This window comes from Bos javanicus, chromosome 22, assembly GCF_032452875.1.
Source record: "Bos javanicus breed banteng chromosome 22, ARS-OSU_banteng_1.0, whole genome shotgun sequence".
Classification (NCBI taxonomy): Eukaryota; Metazoa; Chordata; class Mammalia; order Artiodactyla; family Bovidae; genus Bos; species Bos javanicus.
Window position 1 is genome coordinate 35,211,376 of NC_083889.1, and position 16,961 is coordinate 35,228,336.

At 39.8% G+C, this 16,961-nt stretch overlaps 1 protein-coding gene across 6 annotated transcripts in view; it reads right to left on the reverse strand.

Moving 5' to 3' along the window:
- The window catches only part of SLC25A26 (solute carrier family 25 member 26), a 145,873-nt gene that overhangs the window by 111,656 nt on the left and 17,256 nt on the right, over positions 1–16,961 (reverse strand). For 5 of the 6 annotated variants that reach the window (XM_061396445.1, XM_061396446.1, XM_061396447.1 and 2 more), the window contains exons 4-5: positions 3,550–3,654; positions 2,156–2,203 (exon numbers count right to left, since the gene is read on the reverse strand). The exons of the other annotated variant lie outside the window; for it this stretch is intronic. In XM_061396445.1, coding sequence (XP_061252429.1) covers positions 2,156–2,203; positions 3,550–3,654 — 153 coding nt within the window. The remainder of the gene's footprint in view (positions 1–2,155; positions 2,204–3,549; positions 3,655–16,961) is intronic. 6 annotated transcript variants of the gene reach the window in all.

The following is a 16,961-nucleotide window of genomic DNA, read 5'->3' on the forward strand; positions in this document are numbered from 1 at the left end:
CAAAAGCAATATCTCAACTAAAATCAATTCTGAAAGATCTTTTATTAAAATGCATAATGCAGAAGACCCCAATTATATTTTCAGTACACCACTGCCATTTTGAGTAAACAAAGTCATCTCAGCAGGGTCACACTTTTAGCAAGAACTGCAGCCTAGAAATTAATTACTAGCGTGACGTACGTCAAAACAAATTTTTAAAAGAACAGAATGCAGTTGTAACCATGTTTTACCTATTTGTTTGTATGCACTATGAGTATTCTCTGGCATGTAAATATTCATTCATTCGGCATCTCACAGAAAAATAAAAAAGAGATTTATTGCCCACCTCTCTTTCCTGCACCCAGGTGAAACCTGAGTAAATAACAAGTGCTTAGTGAGTCAGAAAATAAGGACAGAATGCAGATGGTTATTTTGAAAGGCAGAAGTCATCTTCACACAAATAACTTAATTTTGAAACATTCAGTCTGCCTTCAAAAGAAGTTTTTCAAAGATATACATCAACACTGCCACCGCACTAAAGGTTATTACTTCACAGAAATCAAAGCTTCAAATAACACGTAACAGTGCTGCTGTTTCATAAAGAAGATTGTAATCTATACTAACAACAAACAAATAAGACAAAATAAAAAACTACCTGGGAACAAAATTCAGATTCCAAAGAATTTCAATTTTCTGCTAATTATAACAATATGTATTTAAATTAAACACATTTCTATAAATGAGAACATTTTAGCATCCAAGTGAAATCCAAACAGAAAATAAGGATTCAAGGAGAGGTATGCGGATTCTCTTTTGCATTTTAGTAGAAAATTATGTTCTAATCCTTTTCCCAATGTATACCTATATCAAATCATCACACTATATACTTCAAATGTCTCATAATTTCATTTGTCAATTATACCTCAAAAAAAAAAAAAAGTGTATGATTTAAACTCATAAAAAAAAAAAGAAAGAAACCAACTTATGTCTCAAACTAAACAAAGACTTCTCTTATATTCCATATGCCACCTTATCTATAGGTCAACTTTTAAACCTCAAAATAGCCTCTTCTGGGAGGGAATATATAGAGTTATGACTGATTTGCATTGTATGGCAAAGGCCAATACAACACTGTAGAGCAATTATCCTTCCATCTTAAAAAAATCATATAAAAAAAAGTAAAACAAAAACCAAAAAAAAAAGTTGCCTCTTGTATGTGAATGAAAAATTAAAACATGTTTTCTGCAGTAATATACACACTAAAATACTTTGATTTTTTCAATCAAAGAAAAAAAGACACTGACCACATATTGAACCTCAGAATTTCGAAGCTAGAAGGCTTGCTCCAAGGCACACTGCACTGAGAATCTCGGGCCGGCCAGCACGCCAGGCCAGAATGAACTTTCTAATACATCGTGTTTTGTCATCAGGAAGATAGGAGCTAACTGTACAATTTTTCATATAAAAACAGACTTTTGAGACCCTTGTCTCCCAGAGTGCTTCATTCATGACCATTTTCTCTCTCATTTTGTGTATTACAGTAATTAACTTGACATCTTACCCTTAGTAGCTGTTTCTTACTGTGTCAGCTGTGGTGGCCATGTAGCCACCTTAGATAAACACGAAGCTATAGGATGGGTCATTCTGACCATTGGGGTTGCTCTTTCAGCAGGACCAACTCATTCTACCCAGTCATCAGATTTAAGAACCAAGATAACAGTGGACTTCCCTGTGGTCCAGTGGTTAAGAATCCACCTGCCAATGGAGGGAACACAGGTTTGATCCCTGGTCCAGGAAGTTTTCACATGCCATGGGGCAATTAAGACCATGTGCTGCAACTACTGAAGCCCAAACGCTAGGGAGCCCGTGTGCCCTAGTGGGCTCCATTCTTTCATCAACAGAGGCCACCACAGCATGAAGCCCTGCTCAACCACTAGCCCCAGCTCATCACAAATAGAGAAAGCCCACACGCAAACAGCCAGACCAGTCAAAAAAAAAAAAAATACACTGGTTTTTTAATCCCATGCCTTAAAAATTAAGCTAACAACAACAAAAAAGACTACACAGTGATCGATAATTTCCCTTTGTTATTTTTTAAACCAGTCTCTACAAATAAACTTATTGAACAAAGCGTATCATTCTCTCATACTTCAATATTAGAAATTTAGCTAGTTACCTCTCTTAAAACAGTGCTTTTGTAGCCTCGATATAATCCTTGGATGCCCTGAAACAAATAAAAAGCCAAGAGCTCAGAAAGTCAGAATAGCAGAGACTTCTAAACAACAGTCTGCATAAAGCAGATTAACCTTTTCTATGTGTATATCTCTGAAATTAAATAAAATCTAAAAAAATAAAAAATAAAAAAAAAAATAAAGTTTGAGTTTTAAGTTATTCAGTATGACAATCCTCCAAGAGGTTCAAGGTGCTAAACCGGCCTAAGGTACACAAAGCTCAGGTTAGCTTCCTTTCAAATGAGAACATCATTTGTAATAAAATAACAAAGCTGACTACAATTCAACTAAGCTTTACTAGTTTTCAACATTTCGTCTCTTGGGGAAAAAAATACTTGAGATGCTTTAAACAAACGTATTTTCAAAAGCAAATGCACACAGAATGCTATCCTTTCATATAAAAACAAAATTATATTTATATTTTGTATTTTCAATCATCAGACATGATAAATTCATAAATAATCTCTCAAAAGTGATAAATACCTCTGGACAAGCCTTGATCTATTTACCCACATGATTCAACAGGAACCCTTCCCTGGACTGATCTCATTCACACGATTAAATACTCAATGTCTCCTCATCAAGGTGACAGAGGGATCATTAAAAATAACTCTCCTAAAACCTGGACTCAATGAAATTTTCATGAGATTGATTTCCATTAAAAAAAAAAAAAAGATGTGGGCGGGGGGGGGGGCGGCTTCTGTACAAACTATAAAGAAAAGCAGCTCAATGGTCCCCAGTCACATGGTCAGCAAGCATGATTTCTGACCCACAGTTTAACACGAACCAGCATAAGACAAATTACAAGTATATATAAATATTATGACGCGGGTCACTATATCAGTCCATTACCACAGGTCTCTTCCATGGTCCTCAAATTCTGTAGTGATGTTTCAATACATCTTTATTCACTTCATATATTCACTATTTACTCTATTTCTGATTCTAAAAGAACAACAGGCCAATTACAATGTAGGACACATACTTAATTGGGCATTTGTTTAGAAATTTGAAAAAAAAATAAAATTGAAAATAAGAAATTGAAAAACAATGGAAAGGCAAAGATAATATTAGCATCAACAGTTGCTATAATTGGACAGTAAATTTAGCCTTAAGCTCTAAGGCTCCTGGGATGAGGGCCACAATATTCCTATCAGCTACAATAAAATATCCTCAATACGAGAGCTTAAAAACATATTCTCAGGACTCCCCTGGTGGCCCAGTGGCTAAGACTGTGCTCCCAACTCAGGGGACCCAGATTTGATCCCTAGTCTGGGAACTAGGTCCCTCATGCTACAGCTAAGACCCGACGCAGTCACAAAAAAACACATATTCTCACCTCTTGACATAAGATGTTAGAGAAAATGTGAAATGTTCCTGAAGAAGCAGATACTTGTGCCCTCTGCTTAACTACTTCAGAAGGAACTCGAATCAGGCAGGCAACCTAAAATACATAAATTTAATTATATCCTTAAAACAAAGAAATTGTTATGAGAGTGGAAATTTTTTATAAGCAAAAAATGCCGTTAAAGAAAAGCATAATGTACAGTGTTCACTCCAAGACATCAAAAGGGTTTTCTGTTTTTGTTTCTTTTTTAACCTAAAGTACTCAGAGCATTAATGGATATGCACTGTTCTGTGGGGATCCTCCCACCTCCTGCCTCACTGCTCCAAGCACACCCGTCTATATACCCCTCCATGGGAAGGAGCTCATGTATTCATTCTGAACTCCCAACACCTAGCAGGGCCTCTGGCGTTCACATGACAGCCATTTCAAACATGTCTGCTTGATGAATGAATCCAAAGTGCCTTAGCTTTACTGGAGTAATACACAATGACAGAGGCAAGACTGAAAAATCAGCTGATTACCCCAATCTTCCATTCCACTCCATTCCCAGCCTCAATCTGTTCACAGCTCCAGCACCCCTGACCTCCCCACCACTCAACAGCGGAGGAGTAACCCCAGGCACTCTTGGGCCCTGCTCTAGCATTTGAGTAGACTTAGGTCCTGCCTGGTCCATACTATTTGTTGACTAGACCAGTCAACAAATAACTGTAACATCACCCTTGGGAACATGCCAGCGTCAGTTACACAGCACCTCAATCTCACACTTCCAGGACTCTGCTTTCAGTAGCCCACTTATCTTTAGAGGAACAGTTAACAATAAAGAACTGGTCATATCAGAAGGGACTCTGCCCACTGGAGGACAGAAGGCAGCAGGGAACAGGGAGGGAGACACATAAACTGGTATTTTAAACTGTTATAATGGAAGTCCTATATTTAAGCCTCCACAGACCAAGCAGTCTGCCAAGGACACAAATTTTTTTCTCCAACTTGGAATTCACACACCTGACTCTGGTGTTCAGTGTTTTGTACACGATTGAGGAAATTAATTTTAAAACTTTCAGAATATGCATTTCATATATATGAGGCACAATAAAAAATGTGGACACTTTTTCTTCATAACACATGGAGCAAAATGGAAACAAAAACCAAAAATTTAAGAAAACCATACCATCAAATAGGATATTTGCCATTTTCAATCTGCAGTCTCCTAATTCCCAATTTGAGATTACTACCCAATTTGGGTATAAGGCTTTGTCTTTCTAATATTAAGTAGCTGTTAATATTAAGGTACAAACTGGGCTTCCCCAGTGGTTCAGCAGCGAAGACTCTGCCTGCCAATGCACGAGACTTGGGTTCAATCCCCGGGTCAGGAAGATCCACTGGAGAAGGAAATGACAACCCAATCCACACTATTCATGCCTGGGAAATCCCACTGACAGAGAAGCCTGCTGGGCTATAGACCATGGGGTTGCAAAGAGTTAGACACGACTTGGTGACTAAATAACAGCGATGACAAAGGTACAAATCAGCAAACTTTTTTTTTTTTTTTTGCAGGTGCAGTCTTTACGTTTTATTAACCATAGAAGATACTTTTTTAACGAGTCTAATAGAGACATTAACTGTGCAAAAGCTGATGATGTTTACAGTCTTAAATACAAGCACCAACACAGAAAGGATATTTTGTCAGTTCAGTTCAGTTCAGTCACTTAGTCGTGTCTGACTCTTTACGACCCCATGAATTGCAGCATGCCAGGCACCCCTGTCCATCACCAACTCTCGGAGTTCAACCAAACTTATGTCCATCGAGTTGGTGATGCCATCCAGCCATCTCATCCTCTGTCGTCCCCTTCTCCTCCTGCCCCCAATCCCTCCCGACATCAGAGTCTTTTCCAGTGAGTCAACTCTTCACTTGAGGTGGCCAAAGTACTGGAGTTTCAGCTTTAGCATCATTCCTTCCAATGGACACCCAGGACTGATCTCCTTTAGAATGGACTGGTTGGATCTCCTTGCAGTCCAAGGGACTCACTCTCAAGAGTCTTCTCCAACACCACAGCTCAAAAGCATCAATTCTTCGGCACTCAGCTTTCTTCACAGTCCAACTTTCATATCCATACATGACACTGGAAAAACCATAGCCTTGACTAGATGGATCTTTGTTGGCAAAGTAATGTCTCTGCTTTTTAATACGTTATCTAGGTTGGTCATAACTTTCCTTCCAAGGAGTAAGCATCTTTTAATTTCATGGCTGCAATCACAATCTGCAGTGATTTTGAAGCCCAAAAAATTAAAGTCTGACACTGTTTCCCCATCTATTTCCCATGAACTGATGGGACCAGATGCCATGATCTTCGTTTTCTGAATGGTGAGCTCTAAGCCGACTTTTTCACTCTCCTCTTTCACTTTCATCAAAAGGCTTTCTAGTTCCTCTTCACTTTCTGCCATAAGGGTGGTGTCATCTGCATATCTAAAAGTCCATTAATTCTACACTTAAGAGGATCATTTCTTTATGTAAGCACAATCGCATTTATGAATTACACATGATATGTAGTTTAGGATCCATCTACATTATGCTTATAACTGTGTGCTGCTCCTGCTAAGTCGCTTCAGTCGTGTCCAACTCTGTGCGACCCCATGGACTGCAGCCTACCAGGTTCCTCCGTCCATGGGATTTTCCAGGCAAGAGTATTGGAGTGGGTTGCCATTGCCTTCTCCTCAAACTTTTTATATAAACAATCAAACAGTAAATATTTTAGACTTTGCAAGCCACACGATCTCTGTCACTACAGTTGAACTATGCTGTGGGAACACAAAAACAGCCAAAGATAGTAATCCATATGTGAATGGTGCAACTGTGTTCCAATAAAACTTTATTTATAAAAATAGGCAATGGTTTGCCAACCCCTACTCTAGGCATAAACACTACCAAATCCTTCCTTCATATTCACCTCAACAAAAGCAAAGCACAAACAGAACAGATGTACGTCTCAGCATCCCCAGGACACAAGGAACAGAGATGGTATGTGATGTGATTCTAGACGTCACGGAGTCAGCTAACATGGCCATATCCCCTCTGAAACATAGCTCCGAAGTAACAGTACTTTATGTGGATGCACTCCAACTGCTATAACAGGGATAACAAAGGATTAATGAACTCACGTCATTTTTCTCCCCAAACTGACAAGACTTACAAAACAATATAACTACCTTGTTTTTCTTCATTCATCAATCACTTGAATGCTTTTTGTCTGCAAAGCTATTTGCAATTTGGGCCAGTTTATCTTTCCACCCATAGCCTCCTTTCACATTTACTGATTCAGTTCAATAAAAACGGATGGAGCCAGATATGGCGCAAGAAACTGGCTGGTAAAGAAGACTAAGAAGCTGCCCTGACCTCAAAGTACCCACAGTCACATAACAAACAGTTTCAACAATACATGGCAAGAAATAGAATAAAACTTCCCAGAGGCAGAGATAAGTACCATAGCAAATGGAAAGGAGGGGTATTTAGTCCAACTTCCAGACTGGGGGAAAACGAAAACTGTCAGATATTCTGCCTTCAGAGAACCTTCCAAATGCGCAAGAATTAGCTGGCGAAGAAAAGTAAAAAGGGCATGATGGGGAGTGGAAACAGAAAAGCACACAAGTGTGAAGCAGGTGTTCCGGGCAACAGAGTCACCTTAGCTTCCAGTGTGTGCTCACCCAACCCGTTCCATACCACCAAAACTTCAAGTTCAAGGTCAGAAGACTGAACAGATGGCCGAGCAAGGAGGCCCTGTGTGCCACACAAAGAAGTTGGACTTCAATGCACAGACAATGGGAACAACTGGAAAAGCTTAGGCAGAGGATCTGCAGCGGCAACATAGACGGACTTGGAGGGCATTACGTTGAGTGAAGTGAAACAGAGAAAGACAAATACAGTATGATATCACTTACACGTGGAATCTAAAAAAAAACAAATACGATGAACCAGTGACTATGACACAAGAAAGCAGACCCGCAGATACAGAATAACTGTGTAGTTACTAATGGGGAGAAGAAGTGCGGGAGGGGAGTTAGAGTGACAGGGGATTCAGCGGTACATACTATCAGATATAAAATAAGGTACAAGGAAAAAATAAGCGACAAGGATAAACTGTCCAAAAGAGGGAACACAGCCAATAATTTACAATAAGTGGAGTATAATCTTTAAAAGTTGTAAACTATTGTATTATACACCTGTAACTTACATAATACTTTACATCAACTGTGTTTCAATTAAAAAAATACATAAAATACACATACAAAGTTTAGGCAGAAGAATGATAACCTGTGTGTGCTTTAGGGACATCACTCCGGCTGCAGCAGGTAGGAGAATACTTGGAAGATGAGAGAGAATGGTAAGAGGCAAAGAGGAAAGACAAAAAGAAAGCAAAAGACAAGCTCTAAGAGGGCTACAACAGTTCTGTAGAAGATACCAGGACATGAATATAGTTCATAGAAGAAGAAATTTGAGTCAGGAGTTAAATGAAAGGAACTGGTGACTGATAAGAGGTCAATATAGTGGTGCTGTTAAATGAGACCAGGGGTCAGAGGAGGAAAACAGGTTTAGAGTTTAGCCTGCGACATGTTGAGAAGTCTGTGACACATGTAAGGGGCTCTATCTGGTCAAGAAATTAGTATCTGACTAAAACTAGAAAGTAACAGGGCTAGAGATACAGACATAGAAATCATCAGCATTAAGTGGTATAGCTGGAATCAAGAGAGTGAATTAAATTACCTAAAAGGCAAAAGGGGAAGGTCAAAAGGTCAAGAACGGAATCCCAAGGAACACCCATTCTTATAAAGCAAACAAAAAGACTTGATCAGACATATGAGAAGGAAAAAACTGCTGCAGTGAACACCGGTCTTCTGTGGCTGCCCGGTTTTCAATTCTCACATGTGAGAGGCTCCCCTACTGAAGAAAACAAAAGGTGTCAGTCACTCTTCTCCCTGGCCATGTCCCCAACTTAGGCTTCACTTGTCAGTTACTCCCACCCAAGGGTTTGCATCCTGAGCGACACTGGCCAATCCTAGCCACCAGCCACGTGAGGCTACAGAGCACTGGCCAAGCTACAAATGCAACTGAGCTGCTGTAAACACAAAACACACAAAGGATGCTGAACGTCTTAGTGTCAAAAAATAATGTAAACTATCCCACTAATAATTCTTTTATACTGATTACATGCTGAAAGGTTAATACTCTGGATACGTGTGGATTGAGAACTTGTATTAAAATCATCCAGCTAGCTTTTTATTTTTCACTTTTCTAATGTGCTTACTAGAAAATGTAAAATTACACCACTGTCTTATAGGATCTTTCTGTTGGACAGTACTGTTCTGGGGCTACCGGGAGAGCAACATCCAAGGTCCAGGGTCCAGGGGCAGTGCAGGGACAGCATCCTAACTGCACTGACCCTAAGGTACAGGCCTGATTGTGGTCCTTGCCATGGCTTCCCTTCCCATTCATTTCCCTCATTTTCCAGTCTTCCATCTATTCTAAGAGCCATCAAACAGTGTTCTGAGTCAATTATAGAATCTCTTTTGGATAAAGCAGCAAAACACCAACTAGTGGCTTGGGTAATAAATGACATTAAGTTGTCACCTAACAAGTATTTTGGTCAACATTTAGTGCAGAACTTCTACAAAGTGAGCTAGAATCCATGCTCTTTCTCTTTCCTTTCTGCCAGCGCTGGCGTACTGGCCTTTTATCCACAGGCTTGCTGCCTCATGAGTAATGTGACTCAAATATCCTCCAGCATGACCCGGTCACACAACTGGATTCCAGGCAAGAAGAAAAGGTCTCTTTTTTTTTTTCAGATGCCCCCTAGTGGGTATCCACTTGGCCATCACTGTGTGACATGGCCACCCCCTTTTAGGAAGGCTAAGAATATGTAGATCAAGAAAACGGTTAGAGACATTGCCACTCAAAGCAAACCAAGGGAGAAAGAGAAAGCAGCAATGTCTGCCAACTTTCTGAACACCAACCTTTTTTCTCACACGATAGCCAAGATGAATTTCAACTGCAAGCAACCAAGAATGCTACTCGACAGCTGACAGTCAAGGGGACCAGAAGTCTCAGAGGGAGATTTCCAGAATAATGGGTCACAAGTATCAACCAGTGCACACATTAGGATTAGTGAAGGTCCCAAGAATGGTTCCAGTGGAGGGCTGGGCCAGGAGAGTGAATTCACACTGAATTACAGTGAATTCACAAGTGATTCAGAGATAGAGATGGGCAAGTGTGGACAACTCCTAAAGAAAGCTGGGGGAGACATTAGGAGAGAGAGTTTAGGATGGTAAAAATATCTATACATAGGATGAGGGAAAGTTGTAACAGCAAGGCAGAAGTTGACAATTTAGGAAAGAAATGGGATGACATGTGAAAACCCCCGAGACTATGAAAAAGATAGAGCCAGGGGCCCAAGCACATGCCTGCACCACGGGGGCACCATCCCTCTAATTGCGCTGCCTTCAGCACAGGGTGCCATTCTGCATCCAAACTGGGCTGTTAAGGACTTGGCTCCAGGAGGGGATGAGCAGTGGGCTGGGTGAAGAGCTTCAGACCTAGTCAGTGGTCCCAGCTGTGTCAGTGAACTCTCAAGCATTCCCATCGCCTTCTGGGGTCTAGCTTTTCATTTGACTTGTACTAGAAATCTTCATCATACCCTTTTAGGCTTTGATTTCTATAATTCTTAATTTTTGCCCATCATACTCTTTTTTAAGCTCAAAAAATTCTCTTTATTCTCCAAATAAACTATTTCCTGACTATTCTCATCCCCCCCAAAAAAATTTCAATTGAAAATTTTTCACTTAACTTATGCCATACAGTTTTTGAAAATATACTGCTTTCTCTCATACTAAACATAAATAATCTGAGGGCAAAAACATGCATTAAATTTACTAATCAACTGGAATCAACAGGGGTGGGAGAGGGGACACGAAATGCTCTAGTTTATTTTTTTCCAAGTTGATTTTAGGTTTAATTGACAAAACTGCATCTACCATTTTTTGGTATTATGTAGAAAGTAAATAAAACTACCCAAGAAAAGGGGCAATGCCAAAAATTAATCATTTCCACAGAAAAACATTACCAATACTTCAGAATTTTCTAAATACATTTTTTTCCTTTGAACTGAATAGACTATTTTTATATGTATCAATAGTTACAAAAAGAATAGAAAAAACAGAGTGGGATTACAGGTGATTTTTCGCCTTTTCTGCCCACTTGCATTTTCTAAATTCTCCACAATGAACATGTATAATTACTTCATAAGTTTCTTTAACATAATTTCAAAGGGCAAAAACATTTGTTTTGAACTAAACATTTTAAGTGAGGAACAAAATAAAATTAGAAGACTACTTAAAATATGCTTTTAGAAACAATCCTACTTATTAGCCCTGACAAAAAGAACATTTAGTTTCAATTTTAACACACACACACATTAAATAGCTTACGACTAACTAAAACTGGATATAAATTATGTTATTTTTGGTAAGAGTGCAAACTTCTAAAGCCATATTTATAAGCCAGGATAGAAAATAAAGTCCACTGAAACTTACATGAACCTTACAGGGCAGTTCCCAGCATCTAAAACTCATTATAGAAATGAAAAATAAATAAGAAAGAGAAAAGAAAGAAAAGGGTACACTAACTCCTTGTATTTTTCAACTCAAGAGGTCAAGAGTGAAATACGACCCCAATATGTCAAGAAAATAGGAATTGTCCACTTTTGTGCCTCAGCATAAATATTTATGGAACTTCATGCTTCATAACCCTCCATGTTCTTATGTTGATTTTTATTTCTTAAAAATACAGCAGCAGAAGAGAAATTCTGTAAAGGTTCTCAGACGAAAAACAATCTAACTAACAGAAGAGGTACAAAGCACCCAGCATGGCTTCCTGACTTCCCTGGCACGGCAATTTTGGCCAAAGAGGCCACAAAGTAATGCTTCTATTTCCTTCGGCAGCTCCCTGGCCTTCCATTTGGTTTTCTATTAACTCTGAACTTTCTTAGATTTGAATCTGAGCCACAACAGAGTATTTCACTGCACAGGAACAAAAACATGTTACAGTCTCATGGCTGCATGAAAGGAAATAAAGGCAATGTCGTCTGAGGGTCTTGGGGTATATCCATTCTTCAGAGCATCCTTTCCGCAGGCGCCTGGGGTTCAGTGTGAATCCATGACACAGGGACGGTGACATTTTCATTAAACCCCAAAATGTTGTATATGTTAAAGCTCTATCAAAAGACAAGACAAATAAGGCTTTTCATAAAGAAAATACATGTCTCATTTTTTTTTTTTATCAATGTTCAAATGCAATACTGACCTCAGGGGAATTTAATATACCAAAACTCTGATGAACTTCAGATTGAGAATGATTACAAAAACATGAAAGATGCTACCAAGACTTTTCTTTTGTTGACATAAATAAAAACTCTTCTAATATGTTTTTATTTTTGAAATGGGGAGCAGAATATCTTTTAGTATTCATGGAACACCAAGATGCAAAACTACAAGTCCTAAGAGTAAGTGTATGAAAGGAAAGAAAATCACAGTTAACATCGGTCTGATATTAGGTAAAATGAGTGAAGGCAGAGGAAAAGAGAAGACAGAAGCTGCTAGAACACCCTGGTTCTTTCATTGCCCTACCCAAGCCCCACACCTCCACACATCACTTGCCAGTCATTAACAGTCTCACCCCTAACCTCTCACTCTTGAAACCCTCTTCGAACTTGCTGGGTATCATCCACAGTAACTTGTATTAACACTATCTTTTACCCAACTATTTCAACACAGTTTACACACCACAAAAAAATACCTGACTTAAGACTTTTCCATAGGAAACTTAATAAATGGCCTAAAAATATTAATTTCATCAGTTCAGTTGCTCAGTCATGTCCAACTCTTTGCAACCCCATGAATCGCAGCACGCCAGGCCTCCCTGTCCATCACCAACTCCCGAAGTTCACCCAGACTCACGTCCATGGAGTCAGTGATGTCATCCAACCATCTCATCCTCTGTCGTCCCCTTCTCCTCTTGCCCCCAATCCCTCCCAGCATCAGAGTCTTTCCCAATGAGTCAACTCTTCGTATGAGGTGGCCAAAATCCTGGAGTTTCAGCTTCAGCATCATTCCTTCCAAGGAAATCCCAGGGCTGATCTCCTTCAGAATGGACTGGTTGGATCTCCTTGCAGTCCAAGGGACTCACAAGAGTCTTCTCCAACACCACAGTTCAAAAGCATCAATTCTTCGGTGCTCAGCCTTCTTCACAGTCCAACTCTCACATCCATACATGACCACAGGAAAAACCATAGCCTTGACTAGACGGACCTTTGTTGGCAAAGTAATGTCTCTGCTTTCCAATATGTTATCAAGGTTGGTCATAACTTTTCTTCCAAGGAGTAAGCGTCTTTTAATTTCTCGGCTGCAGTCACCACCTGCAGTGATTTTGGAGCCCCAAAAAATAAAGTCTGACATTGTTTCCACTGTTTCCCCATCTATTTCCCATGAACTGATGGGACCAGATGCCATGATCTTCGTTTTCTGAATGTTGAGCTTTAAGCCAACTTTTCACTCTCCAATATGAAATATTAATTTCATATTAGAAGCTAATTATGTCAGTATTTAACATATAAATCAATCTGAGACAGAAGTTAATGAAGGTCAGGGAACTACTTGCCCTAGGAAGCAAGGGTAAAATCCAAATCTTTTGATTATCATCTCCAGAATTTTTTCATTGAAGTATAATTGATTTACAATGTTATATGACTTTCGGCTACAGCAAAGTGATTCAGTTTTATATACATCTCCTTTATCTTTTCCATCATAGTTTATTATAAGACACTGCATATTGGTCCCTGTGCTATACAATAGGTCCTTGCTGTTTATTTTATATATAGTTGTTTGTATCTGCTAACCCCCAGCTCCTAAGTTATCTCTTCATCCTTTTCCCTTCGGTAACTCTAAGTTTGTTGTCTATGTCTGTTTCTGTTTTGTAAATAACTTTTTTTTTTTAAACTTTACAATATTGTATTAGTTTTGCCAAACACCAAAATGAATCCGCCACAGGTATACATGTGCTCCCCATCCTGAACCCTCCTCCCTCCCCATACCCTCCCTCTGGGTCGTCCCAGTGCACCAGCCCCAAGCATCTAATATCGTGCATTGAACCTGGACTGGCGACTCGTTTCATACATGATTATTATACATGTTTCAATGCCATTCTCCCAAATCTTCCCACCCTCTCCCTCTCCCACAGAGTCCAAAAGACTGTTCTATACATCAGTGTCTCTTTTGCTGTCTCGTACACAGGGTTATTGTTACCATCTTCCTAAATTCCATATACATGCATTAGTATACTGTATTGGTGTTTTTCCTTCTGGCTTACTTCACTCTGTATAATAGACTCCAGTTTCATCCACCTCATTAGAACTGATTCAAATGTGTTCTTTTTAATGGCTGAGTAATACCCCATTGTGTATATGTACCATAGCTTTCTTATCCATTCATCTGCTGACGGACATCTAGGTTGCTTCCATGTCCTGGCTATTATAAACAGTACTGCAATGAACACTGGGGTACACATGTCTCTTTCACTTCTGGTTTCCTCAGTGTGTATGCCCAGCAGTGGGACTGCTGGATCATAAGACATGTAAGTGATATCATCTTATCTTTTCTGACTTGACTTATATGATATTCTCTAGGTCCACCATGTTGCTGCAAATGGCATTATTTCATTTTTATGGCTAAGTAATATTCCACTGTGTGTGTTATTCAATTGCCCAGTCATGTCCAACTCTTTGGGACCCCGTGGACTGCAGCACACCAGGCCTCCCTGTCCCTCACCATCTCCCGAAGTTTGCCAAGTTCATGTTCACTGCATCAAAGATGCCATCCAGCCATCTCGTCCTGTGACGCCCTCTTCTCCTTCTGCCCTCAATCTTTCCCAGGAGTCTTCCCCAGCACCACAGTTCTTTATGGTATTATACATAATACATACATTTATATGTACATATATGTATACATCTTTATTCATTCATCTGTTGATGGACATGGACATTTAGGTTGATTCTACATCCTGGCTACTAGAGTGATGCTATGAACACTGGGGTTTATGTATTTTTTTGAATTATAGTTTTTCCCAGATATATGCCCAAGAGTAGGATTGCTGGACCGTGTGGCAACTCTATTTTCAGTTTTCTAAGGAACTGCCTTATTCTTTTTCCATAATGGGTGCACCAATTTACATTCCTACCAACAGCGTAGTAGGGTTCCCTTCTCTCTACCCCTCTCCAGCATTTACTATTTGTAGACTTTTTGATGATAGTCATTCTGACCAGTGTGAGGTAATACCTCACTGATGTTTTCATTTGCATTTCTCTAATAATTAAAAATGTCAAGCACCTTTTCATGTGCCTACTGATCAACTGGATGTTGTCTTCGGAGAAATGTCTATTTAGGTCTTCTATTTTTTGATTGCCGTTTTTGTTGTTGTTTGGTTATTGAGCTATATGAACTGTGTGTGTATTTTGGAAATTAAGCTCTTGTCAGTCACACTGTTTGCAAATAGTTCCTCCAAGTCCACAGGAAGCTTTTTTGTTTTGTTTATGATTTCCTTTGGTGGCTCAGACGGTAAAGAATCCACCTGCAATGCAAGAGACCACGGTTCGATCCCTGGGTCGGGAAGATCCCCTGGAGAAAGTAATGGCAATCTACTCCAGTATTCTTGCCTGGAGAATTCCATGGACAGAGAAGCCTGGCGGACTACAGTCCACGGGGTCACAAAGAGTTGGACAAGACTGAGCAACGTACGCTTTCACTTTGCTGTGCAAAAGCTTCTAAGTTTGATAGGTCCCATTTGTTTAGTTTTGCTTTTTTATTGCCTTGGAAGACTGATCCAGATTTTTCATTAAACATATATCATATTTACATGCAGCTAATGAACTTAAAGGTTCCAGGTTTAATTATCAGCTAATTCTTCATGTTTAAACCAGCCATAATAAGTTCAACAGAAACTTAAAAACTGAGCCAATCGAAGTTTAATCACGAAGTAAAGCTGCTTTCGAACTGTGGTGCTGGAGAGAACTCTTGAGAGTTCCTCAGCAGGGAGATCAAACCAGTCAACCCTAAAGGAAAACAACCGTGAATATTCACTGGAAGGACTGATGCTAAAGCTCCAATACTTTGGCCACCTGATGCAGAGACCCAACTCACTGAAAGAGACTCTGATGTTGGGAAAGATTGAGGGCAGGAGGAGAAGGGGTCAACAGAGGATAAGATGGTTGGATGGCATCATCGACTCAATGCACATGAGTTTGAGCAAACTCCAGGAGATAGTGAAGGACAGGGAAGTCTACCGTGCTGCAGTCCATGGGGTCACAAAGAGTCAGACACGACTTAGTGACTGAGCAACAACAAAAAATCTGCTTTAGACTTTGCACAGTAAACTCCAAGTGGCAAGTTAATGAGAGAGAAACAGAGACAAAGAGACACACAGAAAATGAGAATTCAGGGCACCCCCAAAAAATTTTTAAAGCAGTTTATTTACTTGTATTTTATTCTACGTTCCCAAAATTCTTTCTAGAAAACAAGTTTTCAAATTAAGAATATCTAACACTACCTTTTTTGACACCACCATTTAAATTTAAAACCCCTGCCATTTCCTTGGAGAAGGAAATAGCAACCCACTCCAGTGTTCTTGCCTGAAGAATCCCAGGGATGGAGGAGCCTGGTAGGCTGCTGTCTCTGGGGTCTCACAGAGTCGGACACGACTGAAGTGACTCAGCAGCACAGTTCATCTGCTTGTCAATTCTGCCATCTTCTGGTTATAAATGGAATCACAGTTGTTGATAAAACAGAAAAAGCAATTGATAAATCCTACTATACCTTCCTTGTGCTTAAGTCCCTCAGTCATGTCTGACTGTTTTGTGACTCCATGGACTGTCCAGCCAGGCTCCTCTGTCCACGGAATTCTCCAGGCAAGAACACTGGAGTGGGCTGCCGTGCCCTCCTCCAGATCTTCCCAATGCAGGGACTGAAGCCAGGGCTCCTGCACTGCAGGCGGATTCTTTACTGTCTGAGCCACAGGGAAGCCCAATATCTCCCTTAGAGTTTAAATTATATCCACTGATACTGAGCTGCAAGTTCACTACGCCTTTCTTCCCTATAAGCCTCTTTACACATACACAAAGAGCCAATGAGCATGAAAAGAGATTGTTTTTTACGTATATGTCTTCTCTTCCCTGACAAGACTAACAAACTTGATAATCCAGACTCTAAACAAAAAGTTAAGAGTCCTCTCAACAAAAATAATTACATCTTTTAGGCCCTGTGTCTAGAAGTTGTTTATAGAATCTCACAGAACTCAGAAGTAAACTTCAAAT